Source organism: Jaculus jaculus, chromosome 11 (genome assembly GCF_020740685.1).
Source record: "Jaculus jaculus isolate mJacJac1 chromosome 11, mJacJac1.mat.Y.cur, whole genome shotgun sequence".
NCBI classification, from domain to species: Eukaryota; Metazoa; Chordata; class Mammalia; order Rodentia; family Dipodidae; genus Jaculus; species Jaculus jaculus.
In genome coordinates, this window is record NC_059112.1 from 101,864,555 (window position 1) to 101,888,176 (window position 23,622).

General features: G+C 48.7%; 1 protein-coding gene across 1 annotated transcript in view; it reads right to left on the reverse strand.

Moving 5' to 3' along the window:
* Positions 1-23,622, reverse strand: part of Snx29 (sorting nexin 29) — a 459,228-nt gene that overhangs the window by 217,627 nt on the left and 217,979 nt on the right. Inside the window, exon 16 of the mRNA XM_045161574.1 lies at positions 717-823. Within this exon, the coding sequence (XP_045017509.1) occupies positions 717-823 (107 nt within the window). The remainder of the gene's footprint in view (positions 1-716; positions 824-23,622) is intronic.

Sequence of the window (23,622 nt, forward strand, 5' to 3'; positions counted from 1 at the left end):
CAGAAACATCTCTTCTGCAATGACACACGATTTCTACAGGCTTTGGGTACAATTTTTTTGGGGGGGGGGTTCCTTCTAGCAGTCAACCTCACCTTCAGCTGATAATGAATGCCACCCTAGACAGCTGTCTGTCTCACCCACAGTTCCACATCCACCAGTGTAAAACTATATGTGATACTCTTTCCTGTTCTAAGTCTACAAGAGTAATGTTGGGTTTCTTTTAGTTTTTTAATTATTATTTTATTTTTGAGAGGGGGGCATGCTAGGGCCTTTCATCCACTGCAAATGAACTCCAGACATGTGCGCCCCCTTGTGCACATGTGCAACATTGCACACTTGCGTCACTGTGCATCTGGCTACGTGGGACCTGGAGATTCGAACATGCATTCTCAGGTTTTGCAGGCAAGCACCTTAACCACTAAGCCATCTCTCCAGCCCGTATTTTACTTTTAATGTTACATTTTCATATCTTCTCTCTTTCTTCTTTCTCAGTCATGCCAGATGTTTCTGACTAATATTTTTCAAAGAACCAACCAACCTTTCCTCTATCCCATGCACTGGGTTTATCTTTTTATGTGGATTTCATTTAGAGGTGTTGCGCTGGTTGGCTGTTCAATGGTGGGCCCTTGCCAAAAACAAATCTCCAGGGAGGCCAGCATTAGGGATAACAGGTGTTAGGAGTCATGGGGCTCAGGGTGTTCCCAGGCCAGCCTTACCTCAATGAGCTTCCTCTCGTAGGAGCTTGCCAGCTCTTCTGCAACTTCTCCTGGCTTTTGTTCAGGGACTGGCACTTCTCCATCAACATTCCAAAGATTGGGCACAACTTTAGAAAAAAGAAAGACACTGTAAGTATTATAACATTAATCAAAAATTATTCACCCCTCAATTAAAAAAGTATTTTCCAATGGGTTCTTTAGGAAGAAGATTCTTTTTTTTTTTTAAGGGATGCGCCTCCACGCCCAGATCCAATGCCTTTAATACTTTATTTTATTTATTTATTTGACAGAGAAAGTGGGAGAGAGAGAAAATGGGTGTGCCAGGGCCTCCAGCCACTTCAAACAAACTTCAGTCACATGCACCCCCTTGTGCATCTGGCTAACGTGGGTCCTGTGGAATTGAACCTGGGTCCTTTGGCTTTGCAGGTAAACGCTTTAGCCACTAAGCAATCCCTCCAGCCTGAGAAGATTCTTTATAAGGAAAAAAGGCACAATTAGTGATGGCTTCAGTAGTATGTCAGCCTCACAAATGTATCGAAAGCGAGCAAGGATAAACTGCACAGTGAGCCAGTGCGAGCTGTTGGGCACGCTGGGCAGAAGTCTGTGGAGAGAGCTCATCAGCACGTTCCATCTCAGGGAGTCTACACGTGTGTCTTTCATATTGTCAACACTGCTTTTTCTCCAACAGAAAAAGTTACCACAAGAGGTGGAGTCTGCTTCTAGCGTGACATGGAACTGACAGTGATGGGTCAGGTGACAGAGAACCAAAAGCTGGCATCTGCAGACACTCCCTGGCAGGACTACGGCCAGGCAGCCTGGAGCAAAACAAAGCCATCAGAAAATGTCAACAGAAGGCCGGGCAACAGGGAAACTGGCTCACGGGCCAGGGTATGCAAGAAGTGGACATCACAACCCCCCCCCCCATAATGCAGAAGAGCACATGGAGAGGAACTGCGGACGAGCCGAGGGCTGCCACAGAAGAGCCTGGGGGCAAGAGGGAGACGGAGCCGGCACGGGCGTGGCGAGGGCCAGGGTGAGCGTTGGAGATGAGGCGGAACGCTGCAGGCTCAGTTTCCAGCGTGTAGACGAAACTCCTAGATGCCCCTTGTTACCCACGATGACACTTCAGTGAGGCAAAAGTGAGGTCCTCCACGGCCTGTGGCTCAGTCTCGGCAGCTTGGGGCCCAGGTCTCCATCAGCCACAGCTGGCCAGGGCCGGGCGAGGAAGGGAGGCCCCGGCGACAACAGGAGCACAGAGGGGGACCCGAGCTGTGTCCACCCACAGACGACTACTTTTCAGCCGCGGCAGGAATGACCTAACAGGACCAACCTGAGTTAAAGGAAGAAATGAAAGGGCTTCCAGTGAAAGACAAGAGACAAAATGCATTCATCTACATTCATTTCCTCACGAAATCCATTAAAGCACCCATTCATTTTTTTTTCCCTGAAGGAGAAGGAATCATAGAGGAAACAAAGCAACAACAATGACAGGTGCTGAGATTCAAGTAGGTCGACGGGTGGGAAAAATCTCATTCCTAGATACAAATAGGTGACACCAAAATTCAACCTGATTAAAATGGAATGACTCACAAAAGGCAGGCACACTGCCAGCTCAATGCCCCCTACAAATGCGAGGGCAACTGGGGTTAACAAGCCAAGGCAGGGCAAGAAGTCCACGTAAGGGCATTTCCCTGCAGAAAGCGACCCTGAGCACTGAATGGCTAAGCTCGGGGTCTTCTCAGCTCCACTCAGTCTCAGCAAGGCAGGCAGCCGGCCTGCACCTCTAAGCAAACGAACAGAAAAGCTTTCTCCTGGGAATCCCAAGAACCCAAAAGGAAAGACCTAGGGAGATGGATGGGATGAGGGAGGCAGCTATGCCCAGGGAAAGGGCATAGCCACGCAGCTCCCCAGAAGGCCCAAAGTAAATATTCACAGAGCTTCTAAAAGCTTCCTAGTGTCCCACTCAACACCCAAGTTGACAGCCAGACATTACTTTTCCCTTGAGACAAACACCTAGGATGAAAAATAAACACGAGATGAACAGACATGCAAGTTGTAAGAGAGACTCTTTTCAAGAAAAGTTCAAAACACAAACTACCAGTGATATTCCCAGAGACGGGGAGAGAGAAGAGGGATACTTAAGACAAGAACAGAGAGTTGCTTTAAAAGAAGAAAAGCACACAGAGACAAAAATAGTTCTTTTCACTGGAAAACTAAAACAGGAGTAATGGGGCTGAGCATAAGGGAAAAGAGTAGGAAATTTTCCAGAAATACAGGCAAAAGGCAACAAAAAGAAATGGAAATGGAAATAGAAAACTGTAAGCCAATGGAGAAGCTAACACCAAGAACAGGAATCCAAAGACACAATTCAACAATTTCCTAGACCAACAGCTACACCTGCCAAAACTGAAGAGCTCCAAGGGCACCCAAGGGCACCCAGCACAATGAGGAGAGGGAGCCAGGCACACGAAGGACCCTGGGATCCAGGCAAGGCAGGGCGGGGCTTCTGGAGGGAAAGTGGGATTTTTACCATGGATAGGGGATTGGGCACATGCGGGATTTCTTCAAAGCAACGTGACAGACAAGCAAACAATGAAGGAACGCCTGCACCACTCCGAGGGAGAACTGCCTCTGACCCAGAATTACATGCCAAGCCCCGCCACGTGAGGAGTAGTATGGAAGACAGCTTTGGGCACACACCCCAGGGTGAACCGCCACCCAACAGAAAGAAATCTGGAGGAGTGCAATATAGAGTCTAAGCTAGACAGTCTAATGTGGAAGTCAGTCTGACCAGTGCGCACATAATCCCAGCAGTAGAAACAAGGAGTGACTATCAACCGAGGAAAGATAAAGAGGGGTCCAGTCACACAGTGGAGTGGTATTCAGCCAGGAAAAGCAATGGAAGTTGGCTCATGCTGCAATATTAGCACCCCTTGAAAGCGATTTGTGAGGTGAAAGTCAGCAGAAGCGGGAAATCCCATGTTGTCTGAGGCCAGTCAATGGAATTTCTAGAACAGGTATTACTTACTAGATAGAGGCTAGGGGAAGGAAGGATAAAGCATGATTGCTGTTGCAGTCAGCTTCACGTAGCTGTCAGAAAACAGTGACCAAGAACAGCTTGTGGGAGGAAAGTATTTTGGCCAACAGACTTGAGGGGAAGCTCCAGGATGGCAGGGAAAAGTATGGCATGAGCTTGCTTCAGGACACAAATGACAGGAAACCAAAGTACTCAAAGCCAAGGGACTGTCCCCACAGAAGGGAATCAGTTGTGAGGAGTATGTGAATCCTAAACAAAATTAAAAGGCAAGTGCTAACTCCAGCAAAAACAAATGGTCAGGCAGAGAAGTGACCATGGACCTAATGGCTGAACATTTTCAGATTCATCACAGACTGATTATTAAATGTTACATGACTATGCCAGAGGTTGGAATCAAGTGTGTGTGTGTGTTTTTCACAGGTTGGGAGAGTCAAAGTGGGTTACCTATCTTCTTCCACAAGGAGAAATCAACAATGCCTGCAACAGAAAAACCAAATAGTGGCCAATGACTTGTTTAAAGTAACAAAACAGTAAAACATTTTACACTGTTAATTTTGGGGACTAAGAAGTGTGGGAGGGTAGTGGCTGGAGGTCTCATCTGGGACAAAGATAAGAAAACGAGTAACTTTTTATCCATTCACCTAAAAAATCTTGATACAAAGACTCAAACTAAATTCTTATCAACTAGTCCAGAAACGACTTCCACTTTGCCCTAGTGAAGGACCATATTAAAAGTACAGCTGCTATACCCAACAAGCCAGACGGAAACCTTCATCTGTGGGGCTGGGTATTTCCACTTTTGAGAAGAAACTCTAACGGGGGGCTAGGGGTCCAGGAAAGCCTAGACAAACCCTAGGTTTGTTTTTAATTTTAATCAAAGAATTTAAACAAAAAGAAGACTGGGAAGAGTAATTATGAAATTACTATATTTATTGAGGGAAGTAGAGCCAAGGAAAGGCACCCACGTGGCTAGAGATCCCATGTGGAAGACCTGGGGAAGAGGGGAAGCACAGAAAGAAAAGAGAAAAGAAGGTTCAAGGAGCTTCTGCCTTGTGGGGTGCTGGAGGGGCTAAAGGAGCCCATGCAGAGTAAGGACTAGAGGCCCTCCTGGCTAGGTCTGGGCTGGCTTGGCCTAGGCCTCAGCCCAGCCAGGAGGGAAAAACCTCACCCACAGCTGGAAGTTCATATGTGGTCGGAGAGCGAGCTTGCCCTCCCCTTGCAAAGGTATTTATAACCTTGTCGTAGCTGGATGTCTTCTGGCTCAAGGTGAACCAGAGGGACAGCTGGTTGGTCAGGGCTGACCCTCTTCCTCCAGCAAAGGTCCCCCTTCCAGAGTCCACAGCGTTCTCAAACAGCGCCACCTACTGGTACTAAGTGTTCAAACACATGAGCCTGGCAGGGACATTTACTACAACAGTGACATACTTTTGCAATTCAACACTTGAGAAGTTAAGGAAGGAAGATCTCAAGTTCAAAGACAGCCTGGGCTACATAATGAGATTCTATCCTTAAAACAAAAACAAATGAAAGAAGAAAAGTAAATAAGGGCTATGTATTTAATGCACTCATCAAATGTGAAACCTAGATCCATACTCAATGTGAATCAAAATAATGGTATTGCTTCAACTTATACAGTGCTCTGGGGTTTACTAAGCGTTTCAAATGAATGACCTCACTGGCTTCTCAAGGGGCCTCAGTGCCCATTCCAATCTAGAAGGAACCAAAGGCATGTGCGTGTCACTTGCCTGCCCAGCACGCTCCAATGACACGAGCCCCACTGGTAACACCCACATTATTATTTTTTTTAATTTTTTATTTACTTATTTGAGAGTGACAGACACAGAGAGAAAGACAGATAGAGGGAGAGAGAGAGAATGGGCGCGCCAGGGCTTCCAGCCTCTGCAAACGAACTGCAGACGCGTGCGCCCCCTTGTGCATCTGGCTAACGTGGGACTTGGGGAACCGAGCCTCGAACTGGGGTCCTTAGGCTTCACAGGCAAGCGCTTAACCGCTAAGCCATTTCTCCAGCCCAACACCCACATTATTCACAGGAAAAGCTGCACTCTTCTCTTGCCTGCACTTTCAATATTTTCTCCTGGATTTCCACAATTGTGTGATTACTTTAGGAAGGCTCCAAAACGAAAAAGAAATGACTTGCAAAAGCAATGAACTACCTACCCTCTTACATTCAAATAGCCAGACCTTGACACTATATTTGATAGAAGCACAAATCAGAACTGTTTATTTGAGCTCCAGAAAAAGCTGTGGGCTGCTATCATTCATAGGTCATCCAAACGTGGAGAACAGAGAACGCTGTGGGGATCGTCAACTCGCTGGAGCTGCCAAACCTGTTTTGAAGGCGTCTGTGATAAGTCATCTGAAATAAGTAGACCCTCTGCTGCTCTCGCTGGCAGGTACCTACAACACATGGGGTTTCTGCCCAAGTTATTTTAAGCAAAACTCAAATCCCATGGAGAGCAGCCTGGCAAACAGTAAGATAAGGTCAGTGTTTTGCTTTCAATCTGAACAAGCGTGGCGTGGCCCCAGACACAGACAGTATGCGGGGCCCTGTGAGGACAGTCGCTGTGAAGTCAGGGATGTTTCCTGAATGTTCTAGTCAACAAGCAGAGGGGAGCCAAGGTCCGTGTGGGCAGGCTGGCTGTGCGGTGGAGAGCCTGGGACACCTTGAGGTTCCAGAGCAGAAAGGCTCCTCCCAGGCAAAGTACCAGTGACCCCAAGAGAGCAGGTCCCCAAGGTCAACGCAGAAAGGAAACAGTTCCTAACAATGCCTTCTCCACGGCCAGGGTTAGGCATGGGGACACGTGCAAGGGTTAGGGTCAGGCTCCCCCCTCGCCAGCATGTCAGACCTCGGGTGAATCTTTATTGTATTTGTTCCCCAGATGACTAATGAGGACTCACAATGTACCCAGAACATCTAGATACTAGACGCTTAGGGTTGTGTAGGAATAAAATGCCAAGGTCAACAACAGACTAGAACAAAGACAACTTCTGTCACTCACTGGGGACACATCCACCTAATAAGGCACACTTGTGCATAGATGAACAGTTTCTGACTCCACTTTCATTTCTTTACAAAGTATGTTTTAGCCAGGTGTGGTAGCGCACACTTTAATCCCAGCACTCGGGAGGTAGAGATAGGAGGATTGCCCAGAGCTCAAAGCCACCTGATACTCCATAGTGAACTCCAGGTCAGCCTGGACTACAGCAAGATCCTACCTTGAAAAAAAACAAGAAAAAAAAAGTGTATTTTCTCTTCTGCATCTTTTTTCTTTAAAAAAGTTTATTTGGGGGCTGGACAGATTGCTCAGCAGTTAAGGTGCTTGCCTGACAAGCCTAAGGAACCAGGTTCAATTCCCCAGGACCCACATAAGCCAGATGCACAAGCTGACACATGAGCCTGGAGTTTGTTTGCAGTGGCTGGAGACCCTGGCGCGCTCATTCTCTGTATATATCTACTTCCTCTCTCCCATAAATGAGGGTTTTTTTTCTTTTCTTGAAAGGGTTATTTTCTTAGCCTGTGTGGCCGCACCTGCCTATAAATTCAGCACTTGGAAGCATAGGCAGGAGGATGTCCAGTTTGAGGACAGCCTGGGGCTTCACAGAGAGCTGAAGGCTAACCTGGGCTACAGATGACTCTCAAATTAATCAATAATTCAAGTTTTTCCTCCAATTGCATATGTCCACTGCAGGAAAAACATTCTTTTAATATTACTAGGTCCCCGCTGCACATCTACTAGATGCCAACCAAGGAAGAGTTAGGGTATAAAACCCAGCCCTGTCCACAAGTCATCCCTACCCACTGTACTGCTAGACAGCTCATATGGCCTCAGAAGCATATGCCTCCCTTGGTGAACGCAGCTACTCAAGACCCTGGACCTCTGTGGATGGCGAAGACAGCACAGTGGTGGTCGGCTCTCCCCGCGCTCGCTGACTTCTCAGCTCTACCACACGCTCTAAATGTGCTCCTACACGTCATCCTTGTTTCCTGTTTGTGAGAGGGAGTGAGGTAGCTTTGTTAGGTATTTTAGGGTGACTGTGCCCCTGAAAATAAGAAGTAGTAATGTCTTTGGGCCTATCCTTGCAGTCTTCACTTTGCTTGAGATCAAAGGATGATCTGACTTATCCCAGATTCGGTTTGCCCCAAACAACCTGGGCCCGTTCTGGGAGGGAGGTCCCCTTTCCTAGAGTGTAAATCTAATTGTGACATTGTGATTTGTCAAGTTCAGTCCCCAGAACGTGGCGTCATGGTTGCCCTTGTCATGCGCCAGCCTCCAGCCCAGACCAATCACCTCTCACTCTGGCTCACTGAGCCAGAAGGTTAAGCCACTGCAGTAAGGTTATAAATACCTTCACAAAGGGAGGGCAGGCTCTCTTGGCTGCCAGTCACCACCTGAACCTCCAGGTTCTGGTGAGTCTTCCCTGACCCCCATGCCCACGTGGGCTCCTTACCCATCCTGACCTCCACATGGCAGCAACTCTTTGTACATTTTCTTTCCTAACTCTCTTTTCTTCCAGGCCCGCCATGTGCGTTCTCAGACCACATGGGTGATTCTACTTTTCTTCTCTTGATATTGAACTTCCCTAAATAAATATAATAATTTAATAAGTATCCTTTTTCAGTCTTATTTACCTAGTTCTTGGGTTAAAAATACACAAACTAAGGGCTTGGGGCTCAAGGACTTTTCTGGACTCCCTACAGACCCTCATATCATTTTCACATGAAGAAGCTGACTCCACTATTCTTAAAATAAATAAATAAATAAATAAATAAAACAAGCTTCTACGTTAGAGAGAAGGCCCACCAGATAAAGGCACTTGCTTGCAAAGTCTGACAACCTGAGTTCAATTCCCCAGTACCCACGTAAAGCCAGATGCACAAAGTACTGCATGTGTCTGGAGTTTATTATTAGTGGCAGGAGGCCCTGCAATGCCCATTCTCTCTCTCTCAAATAAATAAATAATGTTTTAAAAAATTCTGGGGGTTGGGGAGATGGCTCAGTGGATAAAGAGCTTGCTGTGCAAGTTAAGGACTGGAGTTCAGATCCGCAGCACCCGTGTAAATGCCAGGTCGGTACGGTGACCCGCCTGTAATACCAGCACTTAGGAAGCAGAGCTATAGGGGATGCACGCGTCTGGAGTTCGTTTGCACTGGCTGGAGGCCCTGGTGCACCCATTCTCTCTGTGTCTGTTTCTCTTCTCTCTATCTCTGTATCTCTTTGCTTGCAAATAAATAAAATTAAAATTAAAAATAAAATTTTTAAATGCTCCATGGAGATAGAAAGGGGCTTTGTAGTTGTCACAACTAGGGTACGAGAGAGTACAGGTAACAGATACCTGATTCCAGAGTGGTCTGGAGTTCTATGGGGGTGATGTGTGTGTGATCTTGTTACTATACTGAAAACCAAATCACTGCATTGTACACAAGGAACAGGCTGAGTTTATGGAATACGAACACTCGGGTACGAACCACAGGACGCTCAAGTCACCTTTCACCACAACCTAAGCCTCCCATTCCAGGCCCATCCTCACCACCGTCACAGGCGCCTCCTGCCACGTGTGTGGATATGTGCATGTTTGCACACACACATGAAGTCCTGCAGTCTGACACAAGTACCGCCTCTCGTCACGTAGCTGTCATTCTCTCAGAGGCAAGCCTTGGTGTTCACATCCCACCAGCACACACAGACCAGCCCCCCGCCACAATCACCTCCTCGAGCCTCTGCTGGTCCCGACAAACAGTCCCTCAGCTCGCAGCCTTGCCTCATCTGTGGGCACATGTGAACACACTGCTTTATGGTGACTCCTAGAGCCTGGACCTGCTAGGGATGCAACTTAAATCTGGTAACTGGGAAATCCTCAGGGAACATTTTCTGACCTTGACCAGCCACCCCACTTCATGGCCTCAGCCTCCTCATTTACCAGCCCAAGCAGAAGGCTCCACGGGTACAGTCCAGTCCCACCATTCGTTCTTTGTTGTTGTTGTTTAAATTTTACTTGAGAGAAAGAGGTGGAGGAGAGAGAGAGAATGGGCGCACCAGGGCCTCCAGGCCCTGCAAATGAACTCCAGAGGCATGCGCCACCTTGATGCATCTGACTTCCGTGGGTCCTGTGGAATCGAACCTGCATCCTTTGACTTTGCAGGCAAGTGCCCTAACCACTAAGCCATCCCTCCAGCCCCCCCCATTTGGTTTTTAAACAAGATCAAGAGGAAGGCAGAGTTGGGGCAAATGAACACACCTGAGCTCAGAGTAGACTGGGAGAGCCCAGAAAAACAGAGAGAAGGGAAAAGTGAGCAGAAAGCTGCAAGGCCCTTGGAAAAGACAAGACCTCAAACCACAGGAGGACAACCACAAGAGCAAGGACACAGGCATCCCCAGTAGAGAGAGCTGAGAAACTCAGAAGTTGAAGGCAGGGGGCTGGCAGGGGTCTGCACTTCAGGAAGACACCCCCGCCCCCGGGAGGACCTCAGGCACTAGAGGACGGAGCCCAGAGCCAGTCAGCAAAGCCCAATGGCAAAGACAAAAAAGAACATGAGGGATGGTGGTAGTTGTTTTCCCAGAGGACAGGAGAAAAAGTTTCACTAATATTGAGAATTTGCAACCTTCCCTGGTCTTGGGGCCTTCAAGGAGAAGGGTCAAGGCTGAAACGGGGACACAAAAATGCCAAAGCACAGACAGGGACAAGAAAAATCAACTCTGAAACTCAAGGTCATGACTAAGTCTAATATTTCAAGCAGAACAACAAAAAAAAAAAAAGGATAGATTTAGGGGGGGAATCACGTTGAAAGCTCACTTCCTTGCGCATTCTCAAGAACGCCCCAGGGCCAGGCCACAGTAGAAAGAAAAAAGAAGCCCGACTGTGGCAGCGAAGAACAAGGGAAGGTGGACACTCATGGGAGTGACCACATCCTGGGTCAGAGGCAGATGCCACGGGAGTCAAAGGGAGTTCACAGGGAGGATGGACGAGATGCTCGTGCCATGGTAACCTGGCCAGAAGCTCCCATTAGATTACCGTGGGCTCTAAAAAGACAGGCCACGGACCATCTTCATCAGAGTCACAAGGGGACAGATGGTATGGGAGGGGAGACCCGTTTAAATGCAGGTGCCAGAGCCTGAGGGGAGGCCCAGGAATGTGCATTTTTAAAAATTTTTTTGTTTATTTTTATTTATTTATTTGAGAGTGACAGACAGAGAGAGAAAGAGGCAGAGATAGAGAGAGAAGAGTGGGCGCACCAGGGCTTCTAGCCACTGCAAACAAACTCCAGACTCGTGCGCCCCTTGTGCATCTGGCTAACGTGGGACCTGGGGAACCGAGCCTCGAACCGGGGTCCTTAAGCTTCACAGGCAAGTGCTTAACCGCTAAGCCATCTCTCCAGCCCAGGAATGTGCATTTTAATAAACACTGGGTGATTTCTGTACACACTACAGTTTGAGGAGTAAAACAAGTGATGAGAAAATGTCCTGACAGCAAAGAATCTAGGAAGCATTCCAAGTACTGAGCACACAGAGCACTCAGAACACAGAGTACTCGGCACTTTGTACTGAGTACCCAGTACTTCAGGAACCTCCAAGCCACAGAGCCATGAGTCACAGCTCCTGAATCTGTGAGGCATGTGAGCTGGGACTGATAAAAGTTGGACTGTATGTATTGGGGCCTCCTAGGCTCTCAGCTGTATTGAGATGAAGTTAACTATCTCCTTCCCAGCCACTGGCTACCAGAAACTCACTGGGGTTTCAGGAACATAAATTTAATACTTTCTAAAAATTTATTTGTAGGGAGAAGGAGAGAGGAGTATGGGCACTCCAGGGCCTCTTGCCACTGCAAAGAAATTCCAGAAACATGTGCCACTTTGTGCAATGGCTTTACATGGTAGTTGGATTCACGTGTCCCCCATAAAGTTTGGTATTCTGAATGCTAGGTTCACAGCTGATGGAGATTTGGGAATTAATACCTCCTAGCGACAGTGTATTGTTGGGGGTGGGCTTACGGGTATTTTAGCCAGCTTCCCCATGCCAGTGTTTGGGACACTCTCCTGTTGCTATTGTCCATGTGATGTTTGCCAGGGGGTGATGTCCACCCTCTGCTCATGCCATCATTTTCCCCTGCTATCATGGAGCTTCCCCTCAAGACTGTAAGCCAAAATAGGCCCTTTTTTTTCCCAAAAGCTGCTTTTGGTTGGGTGATTTCTACCAGCAATGCGAACCTGCCTGCAACACTGGGGAATCACACCTGGGCTGTCAGGCTTTGCATGCAAGTGTCTTTAACCACTGGGCCATCCCTCCAGCCCCCTAAATCTCATACTTTCATGAGATGCAGATGGCCATGTATGTTTCCCCTTCTCTGTGAGGAATGAAGGGTTATGTGATCCACACTGATGACAGGAATAATGAGGTTTCCCCCAAAGAAGGGGTCTTGCCCTATCTCAGTGTCCACATGCTCTTGAGAAAGAAAGCACGAAGGTGTGTGGGGTTGCAGTGGGGAGGCCAGGTGAGCATTCTCAACTTAATTACTGCAAACAAGAGAAAGGAGGGAGGCATCCCTGGACAGAGAGTACCATGACTCATCCATCACCTGAGGTCCCAAGATGCTAACAGAATCCACCAGCCTTCCAGTCTCTCTAGGGAAGGCAGCATCAGCTCTGATCAGCAGTCTTGCTAGCTTGGCTGGATTCAGAAACACCTAGAAATCAGGATAGCACGCCACCGGTCATGTCTGTGAGGGCATTTCCAGAGACAGCAAGATCCTGAGGGCACTATAGTTCAGTGAGTCAATCCCTTGATGGATTTACACGCTAATGGCATTATTGGGAGGTGGTAGAAAGCAGGAGGTGGAGCCTTGGGAGGGAACCAAACAGTGAGCATGTGTTCCGCCAGCTTCTTTTTGCTTTGTCCCCTTCCTGAATCCTCTTTCCCTGCTTCCTGGTCACCATGATATGAATGACTATGCTCCACCCCACCCTCTGGCAATGATGGATGAACTCTCTGAAACCAAGAGTCAAAACAGATCCTTCTAAGCCTGGCGTGGTGGCGCACGCCTTTAATTCCAGCACTCGGGAGGCAGAGGTGGGAGGATCGCTGTGAGTTCGAGGCCACCCTGAGACTACAGAGTGAATTTCAGGTCAGCCTGAGTTAAGAGTGAGACCCTGCCTTGGGGGAAAAAAAAAAAAAGTCCTTCCAGGCTGGAGAGATGACTTAGTGGTTAAGGTGCTTGCATGCAAAACCTAAGGACCCTTGTTTGACTCTCCAGGCCCCACGTAAGTCAGATGCACAAGGTGACACAAGCATGCAGGGCACTCATGTGTGCACGGTGGTCCACAGGTCTGGAGTTCAATTGCAGTGGCTGGAGGGCCTGGCGCACCAAGTCTCTCTCTCTCTCTCTCTCTCTCTCTCTCTCTCTCTCTCTCTCTCTCTCTCACTTGCTCTCTCGTAAGAAGAAAATAGGTAAGTAAATAAATAAAAATAAGTCCTTCTTTAAGGTGCTTCCACAGGTATTTGGTCACAACAGTACAGAAGCCTAATATATGCAACAACTTGTAAGAAAGCCCTGAGATGCAAAAGATAAGAAATCCAAGACCAGGGCTGGAGAGATGGCTTAGCGGTTAAGCGCTTGCCTGTGAAGCCTAAGGACCCCGGTTCGAGGCTCGGTTCCCCAGGTCCCACGTTAGCCAGATGCACAAGGGGGCGCACGCGTCTGGAGTTCGTTTGCAGAGGCTGGAAGCCCTAGCGCGCCCATTCTCTCTCTCTCCCTCTATCTGTCTTTCTCTCTGTCTGTCGCTCTCAAATAAATAAATAAAAAATTTAAAAAAAAAAAAAAGAAAGAAAGAAATCCAAGACCAAAGCAGGACCCAAGGTGTGGCTTGTCACTTCACATGTCCTCTGGCATAAACACCAGCACACTTGCTCTGAAGGAACACTACACGGAGAACAATAAGGGCCCGTTGAACACGGTGGCACACCCACCATGATAATCCCAGCACTCGGTAGGCTGAAGCAGGAGAACTTCGTTTGGATTTGAGGCTAGCCTGGGCTACAACAGGGCTGACTCCAGCTTGAGGAAGGCAGAAAGAAGGACTCTGCCTTAGCCAGTGCCACACCAAGCCCAGAGAGCCAAAGTTGTCTCCCTCAAAGCCAGGGCAGACAGTCAGTCAGGTGGCTGGCCATAATCACACTGAATTCTGAAAGATTCCCATGTATACCCCAAAGCTCAGGGCATTTTTTTTCCCATTGTAAGAAAGAGATCTTGACATATTCGGAACAATATGAAAATAAACAGCAAACTGGAGGCTATCTCAAAAAGCCCACAGAGATGCTCTGCCTTGACAACTTCCCTGAAAATTCTAATTATATCTAGGAACCCAAAGCAAGGAAGCCCTAGGGGAAGCAGAGGGCAGGAGGGAGAGCTGGAGAAGGAGGCTAGGGCGGGATCTGTCTGTCACACCGCAAGCTGGAGGGCTGAGCTAGCCACTGTCTGTCTGTGGACTGCCTGGCACCTGCTTGCCACAGCCTTTATGTGCCTGACTATCACAGTGTGAGATGATGGCATAAGACACCAGCCTGCCTCCCACTGAGCTGCAAGGAGATGCCCCAAGGGAGGTGGGAGCCCACCAGGGTATCTGATTATGTGTTCAGTAAAAACTAATAACTCTCTTCCACACCTGGCACCTTGAAAACCTGAGGAGACATCTAATGTGGGCACACTCACCCCCAACCCACCCCCGAAATCCCACAAGACAGAGGTGGATGGAAAGTAGGTCCCATTCTTAGCTACTCACATGTTAAAAAGGCAAAGAAGTACTGGCAGGCCCCACCTTAGGACAGCTGAACCTACAATTTTTCAATTTCTCATGGTGCGAAAGCAATATGCATCCAGCAGAAACTGCACTGAGACCCGTGAGTCTGGCTGTTTTCCCGTCCCAGCCAAAAGCGCTGTTCCCCTCCCGCAGCCCAGGCAGCGGCAGCAACCACAATTCAAACCCGAGCTGGCTCCACGACCTCCCGCAACACCACAAGCAGGTGGGAACTCCCACTTGGGAGCGAGGAAACCTGGATTCCTGAGAAGTGGGGGGCCGTCTCACAGCAGGAACACACATGCTTCGGGGCTAGTGGAGGAGGGAAGAGAAAAGCCCCCTTTAAACCGGTCACTTGGAAGTCTGAGGAGGTGACCTAGGAGAATGCTTTCTTTGTGGCTCTGGAAGCAGCTGGTGGGAGCAGAAGAGATTATCTGTGGCAACAAAACAGGATTGGAAGAACGCAGGCTCTTCATTCAGAGATTAGTAATAAAGCCTCACCGTCTTACGAAACAATGGCTTCTCCAACCTAAACTCCAGGTCATTAAAAACAATGAACAGGGCTTGGGGATGTAGCTCAGACAGTGGACTGCTTGCCTGGCATGCACAGAAGCCTGGAGTCCTTCCTGAGCACTACGTAAACTATGTGTGGTGGTGTTCACTTATAAACCCAGCTACTTGGGTAGCTGAGGCAAAAGGATCACAAATAAGTTCAGGGCCTGCATAGGCTATGTAGTAAGGTTGAAGGTAGCCTGGGCTACTTAATTAATTAATTAAACACTAAGTCTGAGTCCACTGGAGGTGACCATTCGCAGCCATGGTGGCGTTCTTCCTGGCAGCCCTCGCCACCCATTACCTCATTGAAACCTGAGACAAGCTCTAGGTGAGGAACAACTGTTCCCACTTTGCTCCAGGAAGCTTGTAAGTAACACAACATGACTTCAAGTGAGCCAGTCCAACCTGAGGCAGCGCTCCCGACCAAGCCTGCTCTCGGCAGTGGCCTCATGGTCTGGCTACATGGCCCACAGTCCTGAGGGCAAAGCTCTGGAAGTCAGGCGGGGATCCCCCCCAGGATCCCCAAGAGGAGCCGGCATCCCTCTGCCATGCCTCCTTCCCCAACACTGTCAAGGCCTGGGTGAGGACCCACAGGCTCCAGGCCAGTGATCCAGCCTGCAGGCGACAGTTCTTCCTGGAGGAAGAGGCCCGCCTGTGTCTGGACACAGCCCAGGCTGGGGCTTTGGGTTTGTTTGGTTTTATGTGTGCATACATGTATGGCATGGGCATGTGTGTATCTGTGTATGAAACTGCCTCAATCCCTTTTGATAGACAAGAAAAGCAGAGGCACCAAAGGGAGACTTATCCAAGGTCATATGAATGGAGAGTGGCAAGGTTCAAACCCAGAAGGGTGGTTAGAAAATCTACCTATAGGGGCTGCAGAGATGGCTTAGCAGTTAAGGTGCATGCCGGTGAAGCCTAAGGACCCAGGTTCGATTCTCCAGGTTCCATGTAAGCCAGATACACGTGGTAGCACATGCATCTGGAGTTCGTTTGCAGTGGCTGGAAGCCCTGGCACACCCATTCTCCCTCTCCCTCTATCTTCCTCTCCCTCTCCCTCTCTGTCTTTTTTTTCTCTCTCCCCCCCTTTCTCTGTCCCTAAATAAATAAATAAATGAAAACAAAATCTTAATAAAAACAAAATCTTAAAAAGAAAATTTAGCTATAGCACAATTTAGCCAATGGTAGGCAAGTTTATCAGTCACTTTCTTGTTGTTAGGACAAAATGTCTGACCAGAGCAACTTAGGGAAAGGAGTTTATTTCAGCTTACAGTTCAGAGTGAAGGCCTTTATGTGGGGGCGGGGGGAGCATGGCAGGAGCAGACCGCCGACATCATGTCATACAGCAACCGGGAGGAAGTAGAGCAGAGCCGAACGCTACCGCTCGGCGCGCTTTCCCCTTTCTGCTTAGCCAAAATCCCAGCCCGTGAAATGGTGCCACCCACAGTGATGGTGGCCCTAATCTAGAAACTCCCTGACAGCCATGCCAAGAGATGGTGATTCTAAATCCTGTCAAGCTGACAACCAGAGATTAACCAACACAAGCAATATAGTTATTGATGGCCAGGAATAAACATACTTCCCACTATCTACCCCACTGGACAGACCCTTCCCATAACAGCTATGGACCTGGCCTTGTTTCCTACCCAAGCCTCTGGGACATTAGCAAGGGTCAGACAAGCAGAAGCCTGCTCCACCTTGCTTGACCTTTGGGATAGTCTAGCTTGGAATTTCAGAGCCACCACGATATGAGCAAACCAAGGCTGCCATGTGGAGGAGCTATGAGAAGGAGAACTGGTCAACTGAAGACGGAGCTCATTGGTAGAATACGTGCCTGGGAAGAGCAGAGCTCTGGTTCAACCAGCACTAAAACCAACAAGAGCTCATGGCAAGACTTCCCTTCTTTAACAGAGAATCACGTTGGCCTAACATGGCCCTTCCTAGACACCTAATCACTCAGCAAACATTCTTGTCACACGAATAGACTGGCCACTGTTCTGAACGCCGAGATTTGGCAGAGACGAAGCCCCACCCCTTAGCAGCTCAGGTGCTACTGGCAAGTTGGACACTTCAACAAATAACTGTGGTTTTACACCAAGAATGCTGTGCCCCTCGCAGACAAAGCCATGCCATCTGCCACTCTCCTAACAGTCTCTTGATAAAGTGACATCCAAGCACAGACCTGGAGGAAAAGAGGAAGAATCTACGTGGGGATTAGAGAGAAGAGGTCTGGGACAGAGGACAGCAGGAACAATGACCTGACACAATAAAGGTCACACGGAGCCAGGGATAAAGATGTCTTGGGGATGGCAGTTATACAAAATAGAGGAATACAAGTCCAAGGCCATGTCCATATGAATGAAGGGAAACTGGAGCCTCAAGGGCCATCAGTGGTCTGCTCTGAATGTGGAAGGGAGAGTGGACAGCCAAGTGGAAGTAGTGAGGCCAGCAAGGGTGAGGTTGCCTCATTTGAACATGTGATGCCAACACTAGGACACAGGGCAGCATTGGGGAAGGTGGGGGTCCTATCCTGGTTCCAGGCACCCATACTGGTACATGGTACAGTGGTTTCCCTGCCTTCTTCTAAGATAAGAATTGAATCCCCAACACTCTCTGTGGGTATACATGAGTACAGGTGTGCACGTGTGTGTGTGTGTGTGTGTGTGTGTGTGTGTGTGTGTGTGTGTGTAGGCCACAGGTCAATGTCTGGTGTCTTCCTTAATCACTCTCCATGTTAGTTTTATTTTCTTTTGAGAAAGGGAGGAAGAAAGAGAAAGAGAGAGACAGTGGGAGCACCAAGGCCTCCAGGCACCTCAAACAAACTCCAGACCCACGCACCACCTGGTGCATCAGGCTTACATGGGCACTCGAGAATCGAACCTGGGTTTTTAGGCTTCACAGGCCAGCGCAGTAACCGCTAAGCCATCTTTGCGGTTCACGTGTCATTTTTTAGAGACTGGGTCTCTCATGGACTTGCTGGTCAACAAGCCCTAGGGACCCTCCTGTCTCCACTTCCCCATTGCTTGGTACAGACACACTTTTGCGTGAGTGCTGGGGACCCAAACTCGGGTTCTTATGTTTGCATGGAAACCGCTTTACCCACCAAGCCATGCCCCACCCCCGCCACCACGCCCACACAGCTGCAGGGGGACAGAGCGCAGAAGCCACTACAACAGCTCGTTCTCTTTTCCGAGACCCGCTCCCATGGCACCGCCTCAGCAGACATGGGGGGGGGGGGTGCCTGACCTAAAAGAAGACAAGCTTCATCCGGAAACTGCTTAGAAGGGGCTGCTTCCACTGCAGCTGGAAATAACCGAAAGGTAACTGCAGGGCTCGCCTGGGCAACGCTGGCACAAGACGCAGCCCTGCCGAGTGCCGCAGAACCGGACCTTGAACCGGTGGTGCTCTGGCGGAAACCGAACCGTAGACCGCAGCCTCCCTCCCGTCTCGTGAGCCCACAGTCAGCCACACGCTCGCTTCATCCTGACGAGTGAGGTGCTGGGGGGCAAGGGGGCCCTCGTTTGTAAACACATGAGCACATTCAATAAGAGCAAGAGAGAGGCTGAAGGCTGCAGCAAAGTCCTGAGGCAAAAAGCATATATATTCATGCACGCACACATATGAATGGACATGCATATATGTATTTATACTGACAGAGACATATATACGTATACACGCACATACACATGTGTGCATATGTATGTGCACACGTGTATATATGCATGTATCCTCACAGGGAAGAGGTTTGCTTGACAATTCAAGACAGATTCCAGGTCTAGTCAATTTTACCTCACACGTGCCTCCCAAATCCTTTGAACTTTTTTTTTTTGAGACAGGCCAGCTGTCCTCAAATTTGCTATAAAACCAAGGATGACCTTGAACTCCTGACCCTCCCGCCTTTCCCTCCAAGTGCTCAGATGATAGGTGTGCACCACCACACCTGGTTTACGCAGGGCCGGGGGTGAAACCCAGGGCTAGGTAGGCCCTTTACCCACGGGGCCACACCCCCAGTCCTTGCTTTGAACTCTGTACATTCTCACTGAGTCCACCTCCAGGGCCGACCAGCGGCCTGACGTGGGTGACCACTGTGCTGCAGCGGCCTTCCCACCGTCTCTTCTTCCTCCATGCTGAAGAAACGTGACCACCGTACGGTGCAAGTCCGAACCCGTCACCCCTGTGCCTGACTCCACAACTTTCCCTGGTTGTTTATCTCAAAATGTGAGTCACGCCAATGGAAAGCTAACACAAAATATATTACAGGGCTGGAGAGATGATTAAGGCACTTGCCTGAGAAGCCTAAGGATCTAGGTTCAATTCCCCAGGACCCATATAAGCCAGGTGCACAAGGTGGCGCATGCATCTGGAATTTGTTTGCAGTGGCTAGAAACCCTGGTACACCCAATTCAATCTCTGTCTCCTCTCTTCTCTCTCTTAGGTTAATTAATTAATTTTAAAAAACATGACAGGTATGTGAGTAGCCAGAAACCTCATGGAGCTTCTTAGTCCACCACTGATGGACAATGACAAAGTCATGGGCCTCATAAAGAACACTTCCAGGATTCTATGTTAAGAATGGCCAGTCTGGACCAGGCATGGTGGCGCACGTCTTTAATCCCAGCACTCAGGAGGCAGAGGTAGGAAGATCACTGTGAGTTTGAGGCCACCCTGAGACTACATAGTGAATTCCAGGTCAGCCTGGGCTAGAGCGAGACCCTACCTAAAACAAAACAACAACAACAACAACAAAAACCAATGGCCAATGGCATGGGGTGGGGCGGGGAGTGTAGCTCAATTAGGAGAGCATTTGTGTGGCATGCAACAAGCCCTGGGTTCCATCCCCAGACTCCCTTAAACCAGGTGTGGTGGCACACACCTGTATTCCCAGCACTTGGCACTGGGAGTTCAAGGGCATCCTCGGCTCCCTAGCAAGTTTGAGGCCCGCATGGGCTACACAACACTCTCTCTCAATAAAAATTAAAAAAGAATGGCCAATTCCAGAATCCAAACTCTCAAGCACCCTATTACGGGCTCAGCAGGAAGAAAAAAACATTTTTTAAATTTTTTTGTTCATTGTTGTTTATTTATTTGAGAGCAACAGAGAGAGAGAGAAAGAGAGAGAGAGAGAGAGAGAATGGGTGTGCCAGGGCTGCCAGCCACTGCAAACAAACTCTAAACGTGTGTACCCCTTGTGCATCTGGCTAACGTGGGTCCTGGGGAATCGAGCCTCGAACCAGTGTCCTTAGGCTTCACAGGGAAGAGCTTAACCACTAAGCCATCTCTCTGGCCCCAAAACAATATTTTTAAATTGAGCTTACCATTTAGGACTTATTTTTGTAGGAGAGGAAAAAAGACCACAGTATTCCTACCAGTGTGCCCTATCTGTTATAAGCAGCACTCATGCCATGAAGGCAGACCTTACCCGAGGCCTCGTCCAACCAACATTATAATCAGAGCCACTAATAAATCTCCAGAGCAAATCGGGAAGGAGAAACATGACTTCTTTTGAAACCACAACTGACATTTCCAGTGAAGTAACAGTAACAAATGGTGAGAAATGGGCTCGGGAACAGACCCACAGAGACGCACATCTGTGGGAGAGCATTCAGGAGGCTCTTCCCTCCCGAGCTCAGCCCTCCAGAAGTGGGAAGCCATCTGCTGTTCGATAATACTAAGGCCCAAGTATGACTGGAAAAAATAGTCTTGCTTCTATGATGCACAAGAAACCCTGCATCCTGCACATGTGGTTCAGATGTGATTATATGAACTTAAAAATAGTCAAAAGGCAGTTAGGGAGATGGCTCTGCAGTAAAAGGTGCTTGCTTGCAAAATCTACTGACCTGTATCAATTCCCCAGCACCCAGTAAAGCCAGATGCATAAAGTGGCACATTTAGTCTGGAATTTGTCTGAAGTGGGAAGAGGACCTGGAGCCCACATTCTCAATCTCTCTTTCACTCTCTTTCTCTCTCTCTCTCTCCCCCTCTCTCCCTGTCTCTCCCTCTTTCTCTCTCCTCACAAATAAATAACTAAAATACATATTTAAAAATAGTTAACAAGGCTAGGGAGATTGCTTAGTGGTTAAAGGTGCTTGCTTGCAAAGTCTGCTTCCTCAGGTTCGATTCCCCAATATCCACATAAAGCCAGATGTACAAAGTGACATATGCGTCTGGAGTTGGTTTGCAGTGGCAGGAGGCCCTGGCATGCCCATATTCTTTCCTTCATTCATTCATTCTCCCTCCCTCTCTCTCTCTCCCCCCTTGAAAATAAATAAGTATTTTCTCTAGCCAGTAAATCCCAGACCGAGAATTGAGTCTCCCCCCCCCCCTTGCTGTGACCTGAGGTCCCCAAAACAATGTAGGTCATCAACAAAACACTTGACTACCTGCCAGAGCTAAAAGGTAAGACCCTACTGCTGAAAACACCACAGGTCTCAGTCACAGGACATCGGAATACTAGGCTGGAACCAAAAGGGAAACTGATTCTCTCCTGGCTAGCCCTCTTAGGGCTAGAAAGCCCTCGGGTGGGAGTCGCTGGAGGACAGCAGTCTCCAGCAGCATGAACAAGCAGGGGACCCTGCAAACTATAAAATCAACCGGCCAGTCCAGAAGGGCGCGCTTGTGCAACAGTGGTTCCCAGCCTCTGTACATAATCACGTGTTCTCTGATTGAACATGGGGCCCGCTCAGTGGGAGAGAACTCCTATCTAATTCTGGAAACCAAGTCAGATTCCCATGGTTAGGAAACTCAGACTTCACAGAAAGAAGCCCCCTCACGGCTCTCTGGAGAAGAAGAGTGGGCCTGCATGCCAAAAAGAACATCCCTCAAAAACTTGGCACACCTCCTTTAACCCAAGCTGCTCTCACTCTTGGTTGGAGAATCTGCTTTATCTTACAGATGACAGAGAAAACAAAGGAGAACCAAGCTCCATTGATAAGACGAGAAGATTCTCGCCACCTGTGCTGGAGACACCCTCACCTGTACCGGAGCCACAGCAGAGTCCAGGACCTTAGGCAGCGGTCACTGGGGTGCTGGGCAGCTTCGTGCAATGACACTGAGTCTTGATAGTTGTATCACATGTGGTCACGTGACTCTGGCATAGCTGCGGCAGGTGGTTCTCCTGGTGAAGCAGAGGCACCCTCCTGCTCAGGATGCTAAATGAGCCCACAAAGTCTCCATGGAGGCTGCAGTCTAGGCTGTGTGGCCATCTCAAGAAGGGACTAAAACTCAAGCCCACAACTACTCCAGCTGGCCAATGGCCTAGGTATAAATAAAGGACCCAAGTACAGGACTGGCAGCCCTGGGCAAACGAGAAGCCCTTGTCAACCGCCAAACCTCAGTCATGTGGCCGCTTACTCCAAGCTGTGTTCCTCCGCCACTCACCAGCAACTACTGTTGACGCCTGCTGTGTACATTAACGCCCAGGTCCTATCTACGCGCTCGGGGAAGCAGCACTCAATTGTCGTTCAGGAAGGCAACGCTCCCTGGCTCCCCACCCCACTGGCTCTGCTGCAGGGCTAACAACAGCCCAACCCCAGGGGTGGACCTGGCTGATCAGAGCTGTGCCAGCCCCTGTCCAGATACTGGTTCCCAGATGGGCCTGAGGTCCTGCTGCTCCGGAACTGGGGCACCGCCTCCTGGCTCACAGCAGATCTTCCTCCTTCCTCCCACCCTGGACTTGAACTAAAAAGGAGCTACATTCAAGAGCTGCTGAGACCATGAGGAAGACAGACCTGTCGGTCACTGCACCAACATGGAGGGGGAGGAACTTGAGAGACATGGAGAAATAAAGACAGAAAAGGAGAGAAACCAAGACAGAGGTCTTCAATGACAGACAGACAGACAGACCTAGAGACAGGTTAGGTCCTGGTAACAGCAAGTTCTTGGCCAGTCACTGCACGATCAGTATAAACTTTGAGTCAAAGACATCACTAAACACTGCTTTTACGTAAAACAGCACTGGTAATCCTTCCTCTGTCACACTCACCAATGCTGTGGGACCAACAGGCCGATCACAGCCAAGAACTGGGCTCATCCATCCTTGCACAAGTCAGCCTACAGAATTACCATTGGAACCCTCCCTCATTGTTTTTTAATCTGACTTAATCTTACAGCCCATCTAAAAAATAAGGGAATTAAAAAAACACATTTTTAAGGAAAGTAAGTATAGATTGAGAGTTTTGGGCCAGCCTGATCTACAGAGCCAGACCTTGTCTCAAAAATAAATAAATAGCAAAGGCTTACAATCAATGGTCTCTTAGCTTCAAAAGCTTAAAAGTAAAATGACCGTGTACGCACTTAGAAAAATTCAATCATGTAGAAATGCAGACTTGCAATTCAATTAGCAAAGAACTAAGATACTGACACCCATGCTTGTGAGGGTGAAGTAAAACACAGGCATGACTGGCCCAGGGACTCTCGCTTCTAGAAAGCATGTTGGCCATCTTTGTGAAGAGGCTTGGGTGGCATACTGAACCCTTCACAGGGGCAGGGCCCTAAAGAACTCATCGGAA